Source organism: Dama dama, chromosome 12 (assembly GCF_033118175.1).
Source record: "Dama dama isolate Ldn47 chromosome 12, ASM3311817v1, whole genome shotgun sequence".
Classification (NCBI taxonomy): Eukaryota; Metazoa; Chordata; class Mammalia; order Artiodactyla; family Cervidae; genus Dama; species Dama dama.
Window position 1 is genome coordinate 19,635,627 of NC_083692.1, and position 18,186 is coordinate 19,653,812.

Here is an 18,186-nt window from a genome sequence, read left to right on the forward strand (position 1 = left end):
GTTGACTGTGTTGGGTGACCACCGCATGGGGCGGAGGAGGGAAGGAAAGAGTCCAAAGGACAAGTGTGTGAGGACATGGCTTCTAGCCCTGGCTCCACGACTTGCTGTCTACCTGAGCCATTCTGAGCTTCAGTTTCCTTGCCTGTAAATCAGGCATATTTGTATCTGTCCTGCCTGCCTCACACAATCCTTGTGGGGAATTCAAGGAGACCAGTGACTAGAAAGGTGTTTACTTGAAAACGTTATGAGAATTACCATTAAGATGTCTAAGCTTGCTTTCTTTAGCCCATGCACTATAGGTGGCTGGCTGTTCTGCTCGTATCAGTTTGTGGAACTTCCGGGGAGTCTCTGGCTTTCTAATATGGTGGGGAGTGAGGGCAGGGGAGTCCTTGCTCCAGGGAACCTACATGGAAAGCTTGTTGGAAGTGAGAGAGGGGCTCAGGAAGGTGGAAGGAGGGTGGAGCAGGGTGAGGGTGAGACAGGCCTAGAGGTCAAGCCCAGAGGCCAAGATGGCAGCCTCTCTGGTGGAGAGTCCCCCTCCGGCCCACACCGAGCAGACACGTTGGGCCCAGGAAGCTGCAGACGTGCTCTTGCTGCAGAGTGAGGTTTCACACCTATTCACTTCTTTTTTTAGTCACCCTCAAACTGTTGCATAAACTGTCTTCGTTTTTAATATCAGCTCTTTTGAAGACGATTCGTTTAAAAAGTAACAGCCCTACATGGAGGAGAAGTGAGATAAGACCCCAGACCCGACTTCTGCCCTTCCTTGTTCAGGCCAGCGCTGGCCCTTCTGTGGCAGGGACTTGCCTAAGTGGGAATCCTGTCAAATACCTGGTTTTCTAGAGCCTTCCCGCAGACCTCTTACTGTTTCTCCTTTGTCACTGCTTTAGTTATCTGTGACCTGTGTAATCCCCCAGTGCAGTAGCTTAGAGCAACAAGCATTTATTGTGTCATAGCTTGTGAGGACCAGGAATCTAGGGGTGGCTCAGCTGGGTGGTAAGGGTACGTTCTCTCAGGAGGTGGTGGTCATGATGTTGGATGGGGCTGTGGTCATCTCCGGGCTTGACTGGGGTAAAAGGAGTTGCTCCAGGCCTGCTCACATGATGTTGGTAGGGCTCAGCTCATTTCAGGCTATTGGACTGGGGGCCTCAGTTCCTTACTGGCTGATGGTCAGAGGCTGCTTGTAATTCCTTGTCATGTGGACCTTTCCATAGCGCTGCTCATAAGGTAGCAGCTGACTTTTTTACCAAGGAGGGAGAGGGAGAGAGGGACAGAGGGAAGGAGGAGGTGGGGTGGGAGGGATGGAGAGAGAGAAAGAATGAGAAAGAGATCAAAATGGGGAAAGCTGAGTGCCTTTTTATTATATAGCCTCCAAAGTTGCATATTGTCACTTCCTTTTTACTGTATCTGTTCAAACAAGTCAGCCCACGCTCAGAGATTGGGGAATAGCCTTCATCTCTTGAAAAGAGGAGGATCGAAGAACTCGAGGGTATTTTTAAAAAGCACCATAGTCACCAACTACTGCCTGGCAATCATTTCCATCCTCCCCACTGCTCAGTCTGACTTGCAGAGTCACTGTCCTGCCTGCGGCACCAAGAGCCCTCCTGGATCTGATCATTCTTAGAGAACACGCACGGCCACTTGACCAGATTCTGAAGCTTCCTCCAGGATCTGCCCCAGCCTTGCAGGTGGGGTTCTGACACCTGGGACTGAAGAGTTTCAATCCAAGGTCAGGAGGAATGAACTGGCTTCCAGAGACTGGATGCATCTCCTAGGGCACAGATGGAAAGTGATGCCTGATGGACAAAGCCTGTGGAAGGAGAAGCATGTTGTGAGATTATCTACTGATGAATTCTTCTCTCTGCAATGCTGAAACCACCCAGTCATCCAGAGAGGGATGAGGGTCCACTACTCCTGGTGATCACTTTACCCAGTTCTATTCAGCACCGACTCACAGTGTAATACTCAGTTATTTTCTTACTGAACCTCTCCCTTGATGTCGGTGGCCATCCCATCTTCTTCCTTGGATGCCATGAAGGTCTTTCTCCAGGTTCTCCTCATTTTGTGACTCCATTGTCTCAGTCTTTCTCACTGAGTTCTCTTCCTGATGCCCTTTCATGCCTTCAGTTCCAGTGGTTACCCTCTCCACTATTCCCAACTTTTAATTTTTCACTTTGTAGCCTCTCCCTGGGGCTTCCTTGGTAGCTTAGCTGGTAAAGAATCTGCCTACAATGCAGAAGACCCTGGTTTGATTCCTGGGTCTGGAAGATCCCCTGGAGAAGGGATAGGCTACTCACTCCAGTATTCTTGGGCTTTCCTGGTAGCTCAGATGGTAAAGAATCTGCCTGCAATGTGGGAGACCTGGATTAGATCCCTGGGTTGGGAAAATCCCCTGAAGAACAGCATGGCAACCCACTCCAGTATTCTTGCCTGGAGAATCCCCAGGGACATAGGAGCCTGGTGGACTACAGTCCGTGGGGTCGCAGAGTTGGACCTGACTAAATGACTGAGCACAGCACAATCTCTCCCTGAGTGTCTCACTAAGTGCCAAGGCTTCGTCTACCACCCACCTCTGATGATTCCTAAATCTATATCTCGAGCCTGGTCCTCTCTCCTGGGTATAGCCCTGTATTTTCTCACCCACCCATGGACAACTCCACTGACTATCTCATTACAACAAATACAATATGCCAACATTGAATCTGTTGTTACTCTCTGCAAGCCTGCTGCCTCCTTCTCAGCTAACAGGGTTATCATTTACTCTGTGTCCCAATCTAAGAATCTCAGTGTCACTTTTTACTTCTCCCTTTTGCTCACATCCATTTCTAGGCAGGGATCACATCCCATTGACTAATCCTGCCTCTCAAATGTTTCCTACATTTATCACCACTGTTTCTAGGCTGGTCCTGGGCTAGTGCCCCTACTAGAACATAAGCTGCATAGGAGTAGAAGCTTTTGCTTGTGTTACTCTCTGCTTGGCACCTCCCGTAGTGCCTGGCACATTGTGAGTGTTCAATAAAAACTTTTTGAATAAATGGATGTTGTGACTGGAGATGTCTCCCCTATATCTACCCTCTGTCCTCCCACCAGAATCATCTCTCTAAACCAGGTGTGCTAAGTTGCTTCAGTCCGTGGGATTCTCCAGGCAAGAATACTGGAGTAGGTTGCCATTTCCTTCTCAAGGGGATCTTCCCAACCCAGATATTGAACCTGTGTCTCTTATGTTTCCTGCACTGGCAGGCTTGTTCTTTACCACTAATGCCACCTGGGAAGCCCGTGGCTTCTCTAAAGCATGGGTACAGGCAAATCAGGTCCCTGCTTAAAGAACTCTGAGGATTTCTCACTGCTTACAGGGTCGCATTCAGATTTGTATATCTATATAAGGGGCCCTTCACAATCTTTCCTGTTACCTCTCTAGCATCATCTTTTGCCATTTCCCTTTTCCCCTGCTCCTCTTGAGCTACTCTGCTTTGCATGGATGAACCATGCACTTTAAATTTCTTGCAATTTCCTTTCCCTGTAATTCTCTTTATTCTTTTTCTTAGAAAACTCCTACTCATCCTTCAAGGCCCGGCTTAAATGCTACCTCCTCTCAGTGACATTCCCCAAGCTCCCCATTATTTACTGCTACTCCTCCTGTAAGCACTTTATTTCTTCCCCTATTATAGTACTTATTGAATTGTATTATAGTCCTTAATGGGCTTCCCAGGTGGCACTAGCAGTAAAGAACCTGCCTGCCAATGCAGGAGACTTAAGAGACACAAGTTTGATACCTGGGTTGGGAAGATCCCCTGGAGGAGGGCATGGCAACTCGCTCCAGTATACTTGCTTAGAGAATCCCATGGACAGAGGAGCCTGGCGGGCTATGGTCCATAGGGTCGCAAAGAGTTGGACACAGCTGAAGCGACTTAGCACAGCATGGCACATAGCCATTGATATATATATATATATAAACTTATAATAGTTATCTGGTGCTGTATAGCAAATTACTCTGAAATGTAATGGCTGAAAACATAAATATTTATTAACTCATGGTTAGTCTGGGTTAGCAATCTAGGTGTAGTTTAAGCTGAGTGCCTTTGGATAAAGGTATCTTGTGAAGCTGCAGTCAAATTGTCATCCAGGGCTATGGTCTCATCTGAAGGCTTAACTGGGAGAGGATCCAGTTCTAAGTTCACTCACATGGTTTTTGGCAGGATTCATTTCCTTCCAGGTTATTGGACTGAAACCTCTTCAAGGGCGTCTCACAACACAGAAGCTGACTTTCCTGAGAGCAAATGAGTGAGCAAGCACAAGACAGAGTGTCAAAGATGAAATTTAATATTAGAAGTGATATCCTATCACTTTGGTCATATTATACTTGCTAGAGGTGAATCAGTAAGTCCAAGCCACCCTCAAGGAGAGAGAATTACATATGCTTATGAAGAGCAGGAGAGCGAGATTGCTAATAGTCATCTCAGAGACTGCCAGGCATACCTCCCGAACCTGAGCTCCTCAAGGCAGGCTCCATGCCTCAGTCATGTTGGAAACTTCAGCACCCAGTACAGTTCCTGGAAGGTGTAAGTACTCAGTGAATTTGGTCAGATTCAGTAGAACTATTTTTCTGTACAAACCTCATCACAATGAAGGGAAGTGCTAGGTCAGAAGAACCCTCAAAATTAGACTGAAAAATGGTTCAAAAAGCAAAATGTAAGACAAAGTGTTTAAGTGTCATGGACACACTCTAAGTCTTCTATTTCTAGGCATGTCTATGATTGCTTGCCAGTCTCACATAGAAAAGGCCAGAAAAGCAAGGAAGCATCATTTTTCTTTTGACTTGGTACAGATCTGAAATATTTTTGAAAGAAAAAAATGGAATGCCATCTCAAATTTCCTTAGATAACTCAAAAACTTAGACCACCCATGAATCCATCTTCTGATTCATGGAAGATCTGCAGTTGGAGGATCACAGGCAAATCAAGTGTTGATTAATCACTGCTCTTTTCTGCTACTACCATCAGTGATGCCATAAAATCCTACAGGAAGATTTTAGGATCTCTGCTCTGTACAACAATTTCTTCTTCAGGTTTACTTTTCCAAAGAAAGTTCAGAATCTTTAGCCAGGACCCATGGCTGGATGCTCATGATGTCCAGAGAGGTCTGAACTGCACAGCCAGTGTCAGAGATTCACAGTGGAAACTGATGTTGTGCTCTGGAGGATGATTCAGGCTGGCCTCCGCGCGCTGCTGTGGGACAAGCATCACTTTGGCAGACAATTGCCTACAATCTACAGTTTCAGCTAAAGATTTAGAAGGAGGGTCAACCTGAGTTGCTCGTGTTGGTGACTCTCTTCTTCCATTCCCTACCTGGAAATATCTGCCCACCGCTACACAATCAGCTCAACCCAGATCTAGTATTGCTCATGGGTGAAACCTTTTCCAAGGCCTCTGCTACCTGCAGATTCACTGGCAGTCCATTTGTACAGGCCCAACTTATTGCATCGGTTGGGTGGTATAATTAATGAAAAGCTGATTGCTTTCAGTGTCTAGATTTCTTGTGCTTTTTGTCATGGTATTGGTCTAGGAGTGGGCTATATCAGTGGAAGAGTTGCCAGAAATTATAGCAGAACTAACTGATTATTTAAATTTCCCTCTTAGTTTCTTTCACTCTGAGTATCAGCTGGCAAACTTTAGAAGGCTTGTTTTGTCCAACCAGATGGACAAAATTTGGACCAAGAGTATCTCTAAAAATAGTGATGGGTGGCATAAGCAGTCACAGCTTCGTGGATAGCAGAGTCCTATCCTTTCATTAATATACTGGAAAACTAACGTGCTAGAGGCAAAGTGACTTGTCTCAGGGACTCAGATGCTGCATCATATCTCAAATTGTGGTACTTGCTTCATGACGGCAGGTTTTGATTTTCCCACTGCTGTATCCCCAGTGCCTAGAAGAGTGCCTGCCATATTTATTTAGTCAACAAAGACTGTTGAAGGAATGAGCAAATGAATAAATTGCTCTTGGTCCTCAGCTGCAGTGACTAATTAGAGTCACTGGGATCATTACTGTGGTTCTTGACATCTTTCTGGTGCCTTGGTCCCAACCTGGGCCAGTCAGGCAAGTTATATAAAACCAGGTCAAGGCTGACCCACCCCCTGATTTTGCTTTACAAAGACCAACTGCAGGTTTATAGATGAGACTACTCAGACCACACTTGACCATGAAGACTTAGGGGAATTTCTAGGGCCATTTGAGAACGACACCATGAAGCCCTTAGTGGTTTAGCCCATTAAAAGCACTGCTGATGTTCTTGCATGAATGTGTTTTCTATGATTATTGATGACAATGATTGAAGTTGCAATCCCTATGGCTTGCCTCTTGTGTGGCACCTGTGTGCCTTGAGTTTGACAACTTTGAGAGAGGATAAGCAGACCTCTAAGATGGATTGAACTTGCTGATGGTAGTGTTTTAGCCCAGCAAAAGGTAGCCACAGCTTATACCATCATTTATTTTGAGTGTGTTTTTGTTAATTTGGTCTTTATCCTTTCTACTCTCTTTCTCCTCTTCATCCTTGTTGAAGGACATCAAAATGATGACAAAAAGGGACCCATGCGGATGTCTCTGGAATGCCACTGTGGTCATCGATTTGTAGATGTCCTAGTGTTAGAAGTAATATCTGGGGCAGATGAGAGGTGAGCCTGAGACCATTGCAGAAGGTTTGCAAAGAAGGGCTGGAGAAGTATGGGGAAGCAGTGCATGGGTAAAAGTTTGTCACAATACATGTGCACAAAGTTTGAATTCTTGACTGCTCAGAGTCAGTCTCCATTCCCCTTTAGAGACTAAGCATAAAGACTCAGAGCCTCATTCCCTCCTCTTGACAAACTGGGTCTCAAAGTGGAGGGGGATTGAAAGAGACAGAGGGAAAGAGACAAAGGGAGAGACAGAGACAGCCAGGGAAGGAGAGAGAGAGAATAGGGGAAAATGAATGGGTCTGATGGAGCAATGGTTTCCCCAGGTGAGCTAGTAATATTTTTTTTTCCTCAAATTACTCTTTAGCATGGATGATTCAAATTTGATTGCACTGTGATGAATTCTTTATAGCTGGAACTTCTTATGTATTTTTGCAATATGTAAATATTAGAACTTGTATGTGTGTATGAATACAGAGAACTGCTAGAAATTTGAGCCAAAGTATTTTCTAATGAATGCTTATGGAGACTTGTTTTTGGTGCTATTTCAGGTTGGAATTGATCCTACATATTTTACATAATATGATTTCTATAAACCAGGCATGAGACAGAGGAGCACAAATTTGAATTTTGCAGTTACTTGCCTGAGAACCAGGGATATTTAGGTTTTCCTTTCCTAAGAAATTAGTTTTTAAGAATTCAACATTGATAAATAAGGTAATAAAATATAATTGGGTGTTTATAATTTCACAATGAATAAATAATAGACCATGCTACTTCCACAGTTATTTGTATCTGTTTTATTTATGTTTTCAGTAAATACCTAGCGAGATAATTTTTTTTCCTGGAGCTCTAATTTAATCAGTGATATGGCTTAGCCTAGTGCAAATTAAATATTGGCAATAATGAAATAAAAAACTCTTTTAATAAGGATCATAATGTAAGAGACACATGTCATAGTAGTTTGTAGATTTCTTTTTGCCCAGGGTTTGTTGAAAATGAACTGTGTTTCTCTCACTGTGCTGAGTACCTATAGAGAGACACTGACTGGTAACTTCTGTTAGTGTCTAAGTCACAATTGTAATGTGAACTCAATCAACAAGGTATATTTAGATATTTTTACCCCTAAAATGTTGCAAATATCCATATGTGTGGGTAGCTGTGTATGAGCATGTGTGGAAGTAGGCAGCTGTGAATATAAAACTAATACTGGTTTTGCCTGGATATTTATCTGTGTGCCTTATCACTCAAGTACCACAAGTCCTGTTCACTGTCCCTGGAACATTCTCCACATCTATGCACATGGGCTCTGGAAAGACATGAGACGTGTCCTTCAGGGGGCCAGGGGGCAGTTCCTGCTTTCAGATGCCTGCCTTCTCTCTCTTTTTAAAAATTACTTTTTATTGGAGTACAGTCGATTTACAATGTTGCATTAGTTTCTCCAGCAAAGTGAGTCACCTGTACACATACATACATCCCCTCTTTTTTGGATTTCCTTCCCACTTAGGTCACGGCAGAGCACTGAGAAGAGTTCCCTGAGCTACACTATTGGTTCTCATTAATTATCTGTTTTATACATAGTATCAATAGTGTATATAAGTCAATGCCAATCTCCCAATTCATCCCACCTCTTCTTTCTCCTCTTTGTATCCATAAATTCATTCTCTATGTCTGTCTATTTCTATTTTGCAAATAAGACAATCTATACCTTTTTTCTTAGATTCCACATATAGCATTAGTATACAATATTAGTTTTTCTCTTTCTGACTTACTTCACTCTGTGTGACAGTCTCTCCTGCTTTCTTTTTTCCACTTGAGTTAGGGAGATTGTAATTTCGTACATACAAACCTCATGAACAGTCTTCTTTCTGAGTAGCTTCTCACACCCCACCAGTTTCCGTTTTCTACCCAGCTGCTGAAATAGCATCCTGAAGCCAAATCTCTGTTGTCTAAAACTTCTGTCCAGAAGCTAAGTCTCTGGACATGGTGGTCAGGGGTTACATTCCCTGTTTCAGCTTGTAGGGAAGATTGAGGTCCATTTTGGAAGGTGGTAGGGTTTCCCAGGTGGCACTAGCAGTAAAGAAGCCACCTGCCAATGCAGAAGATATAAGAAATGCAGGTTTGATCCTTGGGTCAGGAAGATCCCCTAAAGCAGGGCATGGCAACCCACTCCAGTGTTCTTGCCTGGAGAATCCCATGGACAGAGGAGCCTGACTGGCTACAGTCCATGGGGTCGCAAAGAGTTGGATGTGACTGAAGTGACTTGTACAACACAGGGCTGGATTTAGAATGTCTCTTCATGCCAAGTTCACCACTGGACCAAGTAAACAGGTGGATAGATTTATTGAACCCTCCTGATAGAACCAGTTTGGAGGAACACTTAGGAAGGGCCTTGTTTTTAATGATCTGGCTAAGATGATTCATGCATACCACCCCACTTTCTAAATCCATTTTGGTAATTGGAATCTTATAAATGACCCGTTGAATCATGCTACCCGGGGCACCTGGGAAAGGATGTTTCCCCTTCGCTCCACTAGGACACACATGCATGTTCAGTCATGTCTGACTCTTTGCCACTTCACTCCACTAGGATATTTAAATAGCAATGCAGGTATTCCTTGCTTTAAGAAAACTGGAAATATGGAAAATTCAGATTTCCAAGCAAGCACATTAAAGAATTATTGTTAACTTTACAAAAGAAATAAGGACAGAAATCTTTAAGTAGTGAGTGACCATAAATTGCTTTATTGCCAGTGTGCCTCTATTTTGTGCCCCCTTTGAATTGGAAGGGTTTCCCTGGTGGCTCAGCTGGTAAAGAATCCACCTGTGATGCAGGAGACCCAGGTTCAATCCCTGGGTTGGGAAGATCCCCTGGAGAAGGGTATGGCTACCCACTCCAGTATTCTGGCCTGGAGAATTCCACGGACGGAGGAGCCTGGTGGGCTACAGTCTATTGGGTCGCAAGGAGTCGGACATGACTGAGGGCTTCCCTTGTGGCTCAGCTGGTAAAGAATCTTGCCTGCAGTGTGGGAGACCTGGGTTTGATCCCTGGATTGGGAAGATCCGCTGGAGAAGGGAAAGGCTACCTACTCCAGTATTCTGGCCTGGAGAATTCCATAGTCCATGGGGTCACAACGAGTTGGACACGACTGAGTGACTATCACTTTGAATTGGAAAGACTATTACCCACTTACTTCTAAAGATTTTAGAAATTTGTCCTGACCTAAATAAGGAATTCTAGTAGCCAAACTTAGGTATGGGCTTCTGGTAGTTTTCCTTGAAACTTTTTGTTTTGTCCAACAGTGTGCAATTATTCCAGTCATTTCCACGGTAGAGAAGAAGCCTTATCCTTGTAGTTGTATCAGGGAGATGCCTTCTCCAGTTTGTAGAGATGGGCACAGACAGGCAACTGTTCTGGTGGCGCAGAAAGCAGAATCTAGTTCTGGGTGTAGTGTTTGCTCTCGCTAATGGCCGCTTGGGTGACTTACCTCTTTGTGCCTCACCCTCCTGGGCTGAGAAGCTGCATCCCTGCCTTTCCTCCCCAACTCGAGTCTGAGCTCTGAGTGAAGGAGCTCTGCAGGCAGAGCTGAAGCGACTCTGAAAGAGAAAAAGTGTTAGTCGCTCAGTTGTATCCGACTCTTTGCAACCCCATGGACTGTAGACCAGCAGACTCAGAGCCTTGCATTTTACCCGGGGAGGAGGCTGTGTGAGATCCATTCCCATTCTTTGGGTTTAAAGTCTTAGCGAGGAGGCTAGTGACTGTCTCAAGACAGGAACACAGAGAAAGCCCATGGGATTTTTTGGGGGTGGGGGAAGGTGGACTTCCAACAGGACTTTCTCAAGCCCACTTGCTGCTGTTCACTGGTCCAAAGCTCTTCTAGAAAATGTCTTCAGAGCTCAGCGCAGTGGTCACAGAGGTCTTGAACAGAGCTGGCGTTCAGTAGATACTTGTGGAGTGTGGTCGGCTGCCTGAAGCTTGCACCCCCGACCCCACCGCCCACCCTCGGGGGCATCCAGCAGGCTGTGGGGCTCCAGGTCACTCTCTGGGATGTGCTGACCTTCCTTCCCAGGGAAGGCGGCATTGCTCAGGGTGTTAATATTAGTAGCATGGCTTCTGCTGTGCTCTGGCAACACACCCTCACTCAGGGTCCTTACTGAACAATGACAAACCCATGAACCTTGGCAGTCAACACAGCCAAGAGACCACTCTCTCCTCCTCTGGGCCACTGTGACCCGTACTTGCTGGTCTTACCTCTCTCTGGTCATTCTTCCAATTTCCTCTGTTGGTTCTTTATTTTGATCTTCAAACAGTTCTTTAAATCTCAGTCCTAGATCTTTTTCTCTCTTCTTTCCTCTTTTCTTAGATAATTTCATTAATTCTCATGGTTTTAATGACCACCTGTTTAGCAAAACTTCCCTGGTGGCTCAGATGATAAAGAATCTGCCTGCAATGCAGGGGACCTGTGTTTGATCCCTGAGGTAGGAAGATCCCCTGGATAAGGGAATGGCTACCCACTCCAGTATTCTTGCCTGCAGAATCCCATGGACAGAGGAGTCTGGTGGGTTACAGTCCATGGGGTTGCAAAGAGTTGGACACAACTGAGCGATTAACACACCCATTTCGCAAAAACTTCTAAATTTATATGTCTAGTCTGTACTTCTCTTTTGAGCTCTAAACCCCTGTATTTGACCTCATCCACTTGACATTTCCACCCCAAATCTCACAGACTTCCCAAAGTCAACCTGCTCAAAACAGAGTGCTTCTCTCTTCCATTTGGTCCCTCTATGTTTTCCATAGTCTTCCTCATCTGCGTAAGTTTCACTGCAGCCCACCTCCTTTCTCAGGTCGGAATCTTGAGACTATTTCTCATCATCTCTCTTTCCCACACCCTGAAACTTCAAATCACAGTCGGGTCCTGCCAATGATTTCTTTAATACTTCTCAAATCTTCACCTCCATCGTGCTTGCCTTTCTCCTGCCAGCAGCATCTGTCTTCAAACTAGTTTCCTGGCAACAATTCTTACATCTTTATATTTCCTTTGCCTCCACCCCCAATTCTTTCCTTTGACAGCTGCTCTTTCCTTTCTCCCACTCTGATGACAATTTTTTTGTGTGTTTTCCTTGTTTTGATGACAATTTTTTTGTGTGTTTTCCTTATTTAAAAAGACCTTTTCAACTTTTTACTTTGAAATAATTATAACTACATAGGAAGTTATAAAATACATTACTGAGAGGTCCCAAGCACCCTTCACTCAGTTTCCCCCAATGGTAACATCTTACATACCCATAGTACTTCTATAGGTATGTAAGTACACTATGACCCAGGTGTGCTATGAACCACAGTATACTATGAACCAGGCAATTGACAGCCATGAAATCACAGACCTCCTTATTCGTGTTACTGGTTTTATATTCACACACATGTGTTTATACATGTATGTATATTGTTCTATGCACTTATCACATACTTAACTACCACTGCAATCAAGGTTCAGAATTTCTTCACCATCCAAAGATTACCTCTTGCTGAAGGAATGCTCTTTTTTTTTTTTTAGGAATGCTCTTTTAAATCCAAAAAAGAGGGGATATATGTAAATGTACAGCTGATTCACTTTACAGCAGAAACTAACATAACACTGTAGAATAACAATACTCCAATAAAACTTTAAAAAAATGAAAAATCTAATAATCTTAGAAACACACACAGAGTAATCTAGTCACTGCCTTGCCCAAAAGGCTTTAATGATTTTAAAGCCCCAAATCCTTAACGAGGGGCATAACGTGCCCGGGTCATCTGACACTAGCTCCTCTCTGGGTACTTCTCACCCACCTCCCCTCCTGCTTTGCTTGTGAGCCTCTGCCCACTGGCTTTTCCCTTCCTTTGAATTTGCCCAGTGCCTCCACTGCTCAGTACCTTCCGCTCCATGCACCATCCTCCACACTGGAATCCTCTCCCTCACCCATGCAGCTAACCTCCTCATCTGCCAGGTGTCAACTCCAAGATCTTTCTCAGAGAAGGTTTCCTTGACATCTCAGACTAGATACGATCCTCCTGTGATTTTTCATTGCCAATTATGATTTTCCTTCATGGCACTTATCACACAGCTGTAGGTAAATAGGTATGTGTGTAGTTTATTAATTTGAGTTCTCTCTGACCAGACTAGAGGCATCTGGAGATGGGGGTGTGTGTGGTCTTGCTCACCAGTGTATCTTTTCTGTCTGGGACCATGATTGCTCTAGCAGATGTCCAATAAATCCTTGTTCATGAATAGTTACTATAAGCTGGGTGGGTGTGGCTGGGTGTACACTGAGGTTGTGGAACTGGGCAATGACAACCTGCTAATTTAGGTATCTGCTCCATGAATTAATCGTCAAACTTCCTGGGTGTCCTGTCTAAGAACATGGGCATCTATGGCGCAGATCAGTCAGAATCTCAAGCTGGTGTATTCTCTCCTGTTCCCATCCCAGTGTGAGAGAGCGGGATAGGGAACAACCCTGGCCAGTGTCCTTAGATATTTGAGATGCCATCAGGAATATCAGCTGGATGTTCATCCAAGCTTTTAAAGTAAGGTTTCTCTCTCCCCTGGGTCACTGGTATGGTGTTGCTTTGAGAAAGTTATCGGTTCAGAGCCATGGGGCTTTCTACCTTGGATGGCCTCTGAGAAGCCCTAGAGAAGCTTTTAGGCTCCTCCTCTCCTCAATGCTCCCACCTGCTGTTTGTGAAGTGTTCCCAGCTTCCCTCAATATGAGTCCCCACTCTCACTCTCAGAGATAGCTCAGTCTGGTGTGCGTTGCTGGAGCCCCAGATCTGAAGGGTTTGTCTGTTGATTGAATGGACAGAATGTCCGCCAAAGAACCATGATGGAACCAGCTTTGTGAGGATGTGGAAAAGAGCAAATGGGGGCCACCTGCTGAGTTGTGACTTTGCGGAGGAGTGGTGGTACCCCGTGGATCTTGACTCTCTGTGGAAGAGTTCTACCACTGCCTCTAACTGGAGGCCCATCTGTACTCTTCTCCTTTGGAAGCTCACAATCCCTCATGTGATAGAGGCCAAGCAATGCACGATATGGTGGATTTGGCAGAATTGGAAGCTCTGGAGACAGTGAACCCCCAACAACAGGCAAAACTGTCCATTCTTTTGTGACAGTGTCAGTAATGGGCTTCATCCTGGGTGCTCTGCCTTCTGATTCACAGTCCTGAGTGACCTGGGGACCTCGTCCAAGTTTCCCGTCCCTGTCAAACAGAAGTTCAAAGGCTTCACATTCTGTGGCTCACAGTTGTCCTCTTGCTGCTGGCCTTTGTCTTTTGGGTGAGCTATAACTGAGGGTAGAGACCAGCCCTGCAGGCCACGCCTCCGGTGTTGGACCGCTGGGGCTGGGTGCTCTAAGGTCACATTAATGTCTCTCCCTGCTCTTGCTATTGGCTTGGCTAACGTGATATTTGGGATGAAGAGAAGAGTTCAGGTCTGACCTGGACATCCTTGCAGTGATGCTCTGCTTCTCCAGCCTCCCTCCTGGTGCTGTGCAGGGTGTGGACCTCTGCTGGTCCCCTGGTCGTGGGCACGGAGGGACGCTTTAGGTGGCAGTGCAGAGCCTTCTGGTGCCCACAGCTCTGGCCCCGGGAGCCTCACACGCTCTCTCTGGTCTCTTCCCCTGTGCCCTGAGGCAGCATGAACAACTTTGTAGGTCAGAAGGATCAGCTCCAAATAGCTCTTATGTTGCTCCCACCTCAACTGATGCTGGGGAGATGATGCTGCTGACTCTATCATAGTGTTGCCTTGTGCCGTGTGATTTCCTTTCTCATTCTCTCTGGTCACCACTTTCTGTCCTCATCAACTGGTTACACTGCTGGGGGGATGTGGTTCTTAGGGCAAGAGGACTTGGATGATATCTCTCCCCAGCAAAGGGTTAATCCTCACTCCTCTCTTTGGGCATTGATCTGCTGTAACTGTGGCTGGTGGTGAAGAGGATGGGTAGGGTCCCATCCAGGCCCCCAGTTTGCTTCCCAACACATGCTACCCCACCCTCCCTCCAAGTAAGGTATAATGTGGTGTGGAGGGGGTGACAAGTCAGGCTCTCTGGCCTTAATGCTGCCATTTCTGCTTCCTCCAGGTCACCCCACCTGCCTGCAGTTCACCCTGAACATGACCGAGGCTGTCAAGACCTACAAGTGGCAGTGCATAGAATGCAAGTCCTGCATCCTCTGTGGGACCTCGGAGAATGATGTGAGTGCGGGTTTCCCGCATGGGAGGGGAAACCCAAGGAGCTGGGAGTCCTTTGAGGATGGAGAGGAAGATGGGATTCTCATCACTGGACTCCTGAGGAAAATATCCATCAGGACCCTTCCCCCCTTGACTTTTGCTTGAGGACACTTGGGACCCTTGTGCTACAATAACCTTGGCTCCTCTTTGTGCCTTTAGAAACAGGTGCAGGAGGTAATGGCCAGAGACTGCCTTGCTGGCCTTCAGCCCTCAAGGGGTCAGTGATAGATAATGGTGCCCATCACTTACTCTTGGGATGTGCTTGGCTTTTTACACCACATTCTGGAATGTGTCACCTCATTTTTGTCTAAATATTAAGCATAATAAATGCAGAATTTTTTTAAAAAACCACTTTTTTATGGAAAATTTCAAACATATACAAAGATAGAGAAAATAATGAGACTTGTGTACCCCATCACCAGCTTCAACAATGATCAGTACATGTCCACTCCTGTACTGTAAATGTTGCCACCTCTTTTGCATGAAATTATAATCCTAGTCATCATATCATTTCACCTGACAATATTCTATACATATGTCAAAAAAATAAAGACTACTTTTTAAAAGATTGTGAATAGATTTTTTACAAGTTGAAACATAAGGATTTACTTTTTAACAAAAATAACCAAAATATTAACATAGATTTAAGAAATCAACAATTACTTAATATAATCAAACATCCAGTTAATATTTCTATTGCCTTGATTGTCTTAAACATTGCTTTAATTATCTTAAGTTGTTTCTAAATGTTTTTATTATGGCTTATTTGAACTGGGATTCAAATAAGGCCCATGGATTGTTGGTATGTCTTTATAGTTTCTTTTAATATATGGGGTTTCCCTTCATTTTGCACTTTTTCCCCACCTTGATTTTTTGTTAAAGAAATCAGTTTACTTGTTCAATAGAGTTTCCCATGATTTTATTTTACTGACTGTATCCCTATGGTCGTGTTTGACATTTTCTTCTGTCTCTTGTATTTCTTATACAATGGTGCTTAGAGCTAGAGGCTTGATCAGATCCAGGTTCTCTATCTTTTTCTCTGCCTCTCTAACATATAAAAATAGTAAGACTACTTAATAAATAGTGGTGTATACTTTCATCAGGAGGTACGTAATACCTGGTATCTCTCTTTTTGTGAAGGTAGCAACTGTTGGTGATCTTCAAACATTGATTATTTTATCAGGGGTTGTAAATAGTGATATTCTTAATCTATGATTTTTTCTTCTTTGTTTAATAGCTGGAGTAGTTCTATAGAGAAACTTTCCAAGCCTTTGTATTTGGTTACCCTCAGCTATAGATTCTGTAGAAAAAGCAGGATAAATACTTGATTCTTTTCCTTTATCAGTTTTCAAAATAAGGAAGTGAATTCAACAACTATTCATGATCAAGAAAATAGAAATTGTGGAATACTTTCTTAACATGATAAGTTTTTTATACCTTAGAACTAAAACCATTATCTTGTTTAATGCAGAAATGCTAGAGGCATTTCTAAGATCAGGAACCAGGTAAGGATGCCCACTAATGCTATTACTACTCATTATTCTAGAAATACTAGCTAATGCAACTAGGTAAGAGATAACAATAAGAATGGTAACAAATTAGAAAGTTTTTCTCTATTTCACAAACTATTATAGTATATCTGGGAAGCTCTAGAGAATCAACAATAAAGCTAACTCAAACATTAAAGGTAGCAATATATAAAATTATCAGATAGAAATTAATAGACTTCATATGCACAACTAATAACCAGTTAGAAGACATTATGGTAGAGACGCTCCACTTACAATAGCAAAAAAAGGAGAAATACTTAGAAATAAACTTAGCTGCAAGTACGTAAAACCTAAGTAAAGAAAATTTTTAAATGCTTTTGAAAAGACATAGAAGCAGATTTGAACAAATGAAGACACGGTGTGATCTTGGATAGAATGACTCAAAGTGTAAAGATTTCAGTTCTTCCTAAGTTAATTTATAAATTTGATTTAAACCCAATAAAATCACCAACATCCTTTTTGATGGAACTAGACAAGTTGATACTAAAATTCATAGGGAAAAAGTGCAAGAATAGCCATTGAAACACTGAAAAACAACAAAGGAGCCCTTTGAAGGGCTCCTTATGAAGGGAGTCTAGCCCTACCGGACATTAAAACCTGCTATAATGCCTCTGAAATTAAAGCTATATGGACAAAAAGACCAGTGGAATGGAATAGAAGACCCACAGATCAACCCAATTATATATGGACATTTAGGGTCAGATAAAGTTTGGTCTTCCCAGTGGCTCGGATGGTAAAGAATCTGCCTGCAACGTGGGAGATCCAGGTTTGATCCCTTGGTTGGAAATACCTGCTGGAGAAGGGAATGGCAACCCACTCCAGTATTCTTGTCTGGAGAATCCCATGAACAGAGGAACTTGGCGAGCTGCAGTCCATGGGGTTGCAGAGCCCAAGTTGGACACAACTGAGCGGCTAACACACTAACACACACACACAAAGGTTTATCTGAAATTATTGGATCAAAGATAGACATTTTCATGAATGGTACTGGGACAATAGGGTAACCATTTGGGAAAAGATAAAATTAGGTCCATATCTTGTATAATACAGAAGAACAGTCATCATGAGAACTGGGGATATACATATAAAAAGTAAAACCATATTAGTATCAGAAGAAAACATGGATAAATTCTTCTCTAATCTAAATATAAGGTGAGATTTTCCGTGATTCAGAATTCGCTAGGAATAAAAGAAAATGTTGACAAGTTTGACCACATAAACATCTGCATACTAAAAAACACAATGAAGTAAAAAGATAACTGACAAACTGGCAGAAAATATTTGCAGCATATACTACAGATAAAGGTGGCAATGTATAATGTATAAAGAACCCTTAGAGTTTGAAGGACAAAGGATCATAAACTTGACAGAAGATGGGAAAAATGTGAAAGATAGTTCACAAAAGATATAAAAATGACCCTTATACATGTGGGAAAATGTGGCTTGAACACATTCATAATTAAAGAAATTTAACAGTAGACAAAATTGAGGTATCATTTCTTACCCATAAAATTAGGGGAAAAAATATGACAGTGTTTTTGTTGATGAAATTGAGGGAAAGCTGGCACCCTTATGCATTGTCAGCAGGAAAACAAAGTGGTGCAACCCTTTTTGTACCAATACCTAACAAAACCACTGTGCACTTACCTTTTGACTCAGCTGTCTCACCTACCCTATCCTAAAGATATACACATAACACTGTGAAAATACA

General features: G+C 43.5%; 1 protein-coding gene across 4 annotated transcripts in view; it reads left to right on the forward strand.

Annotated features, from left to right (window-relative positions):
• The window catches only part of DPF3 (double PHD fingers 3), a 285,832-nt gene that overhangs the window by 257,896 nt on the left and 9,750 nt on the right, over positions 1–18,186 (forward strand). For 2 of the 4 annotated variants that reach the window (XM_061156751.1, XM_061156750.1), the window contains one exon: positions 14,777–14,889. In XM_061156751.1, coding sequence (XP_061012734.1) covers positions 14,777–14,889 — 113 coding nt within the window. Of the gene's footprint in view, positions 1–14,776; positions 14,891–18,186 lie in introns of those variants that run through there. The other 2 variants (XR_009695069.1, XR_009695068.1) reach the window with 2 other exon arrangements.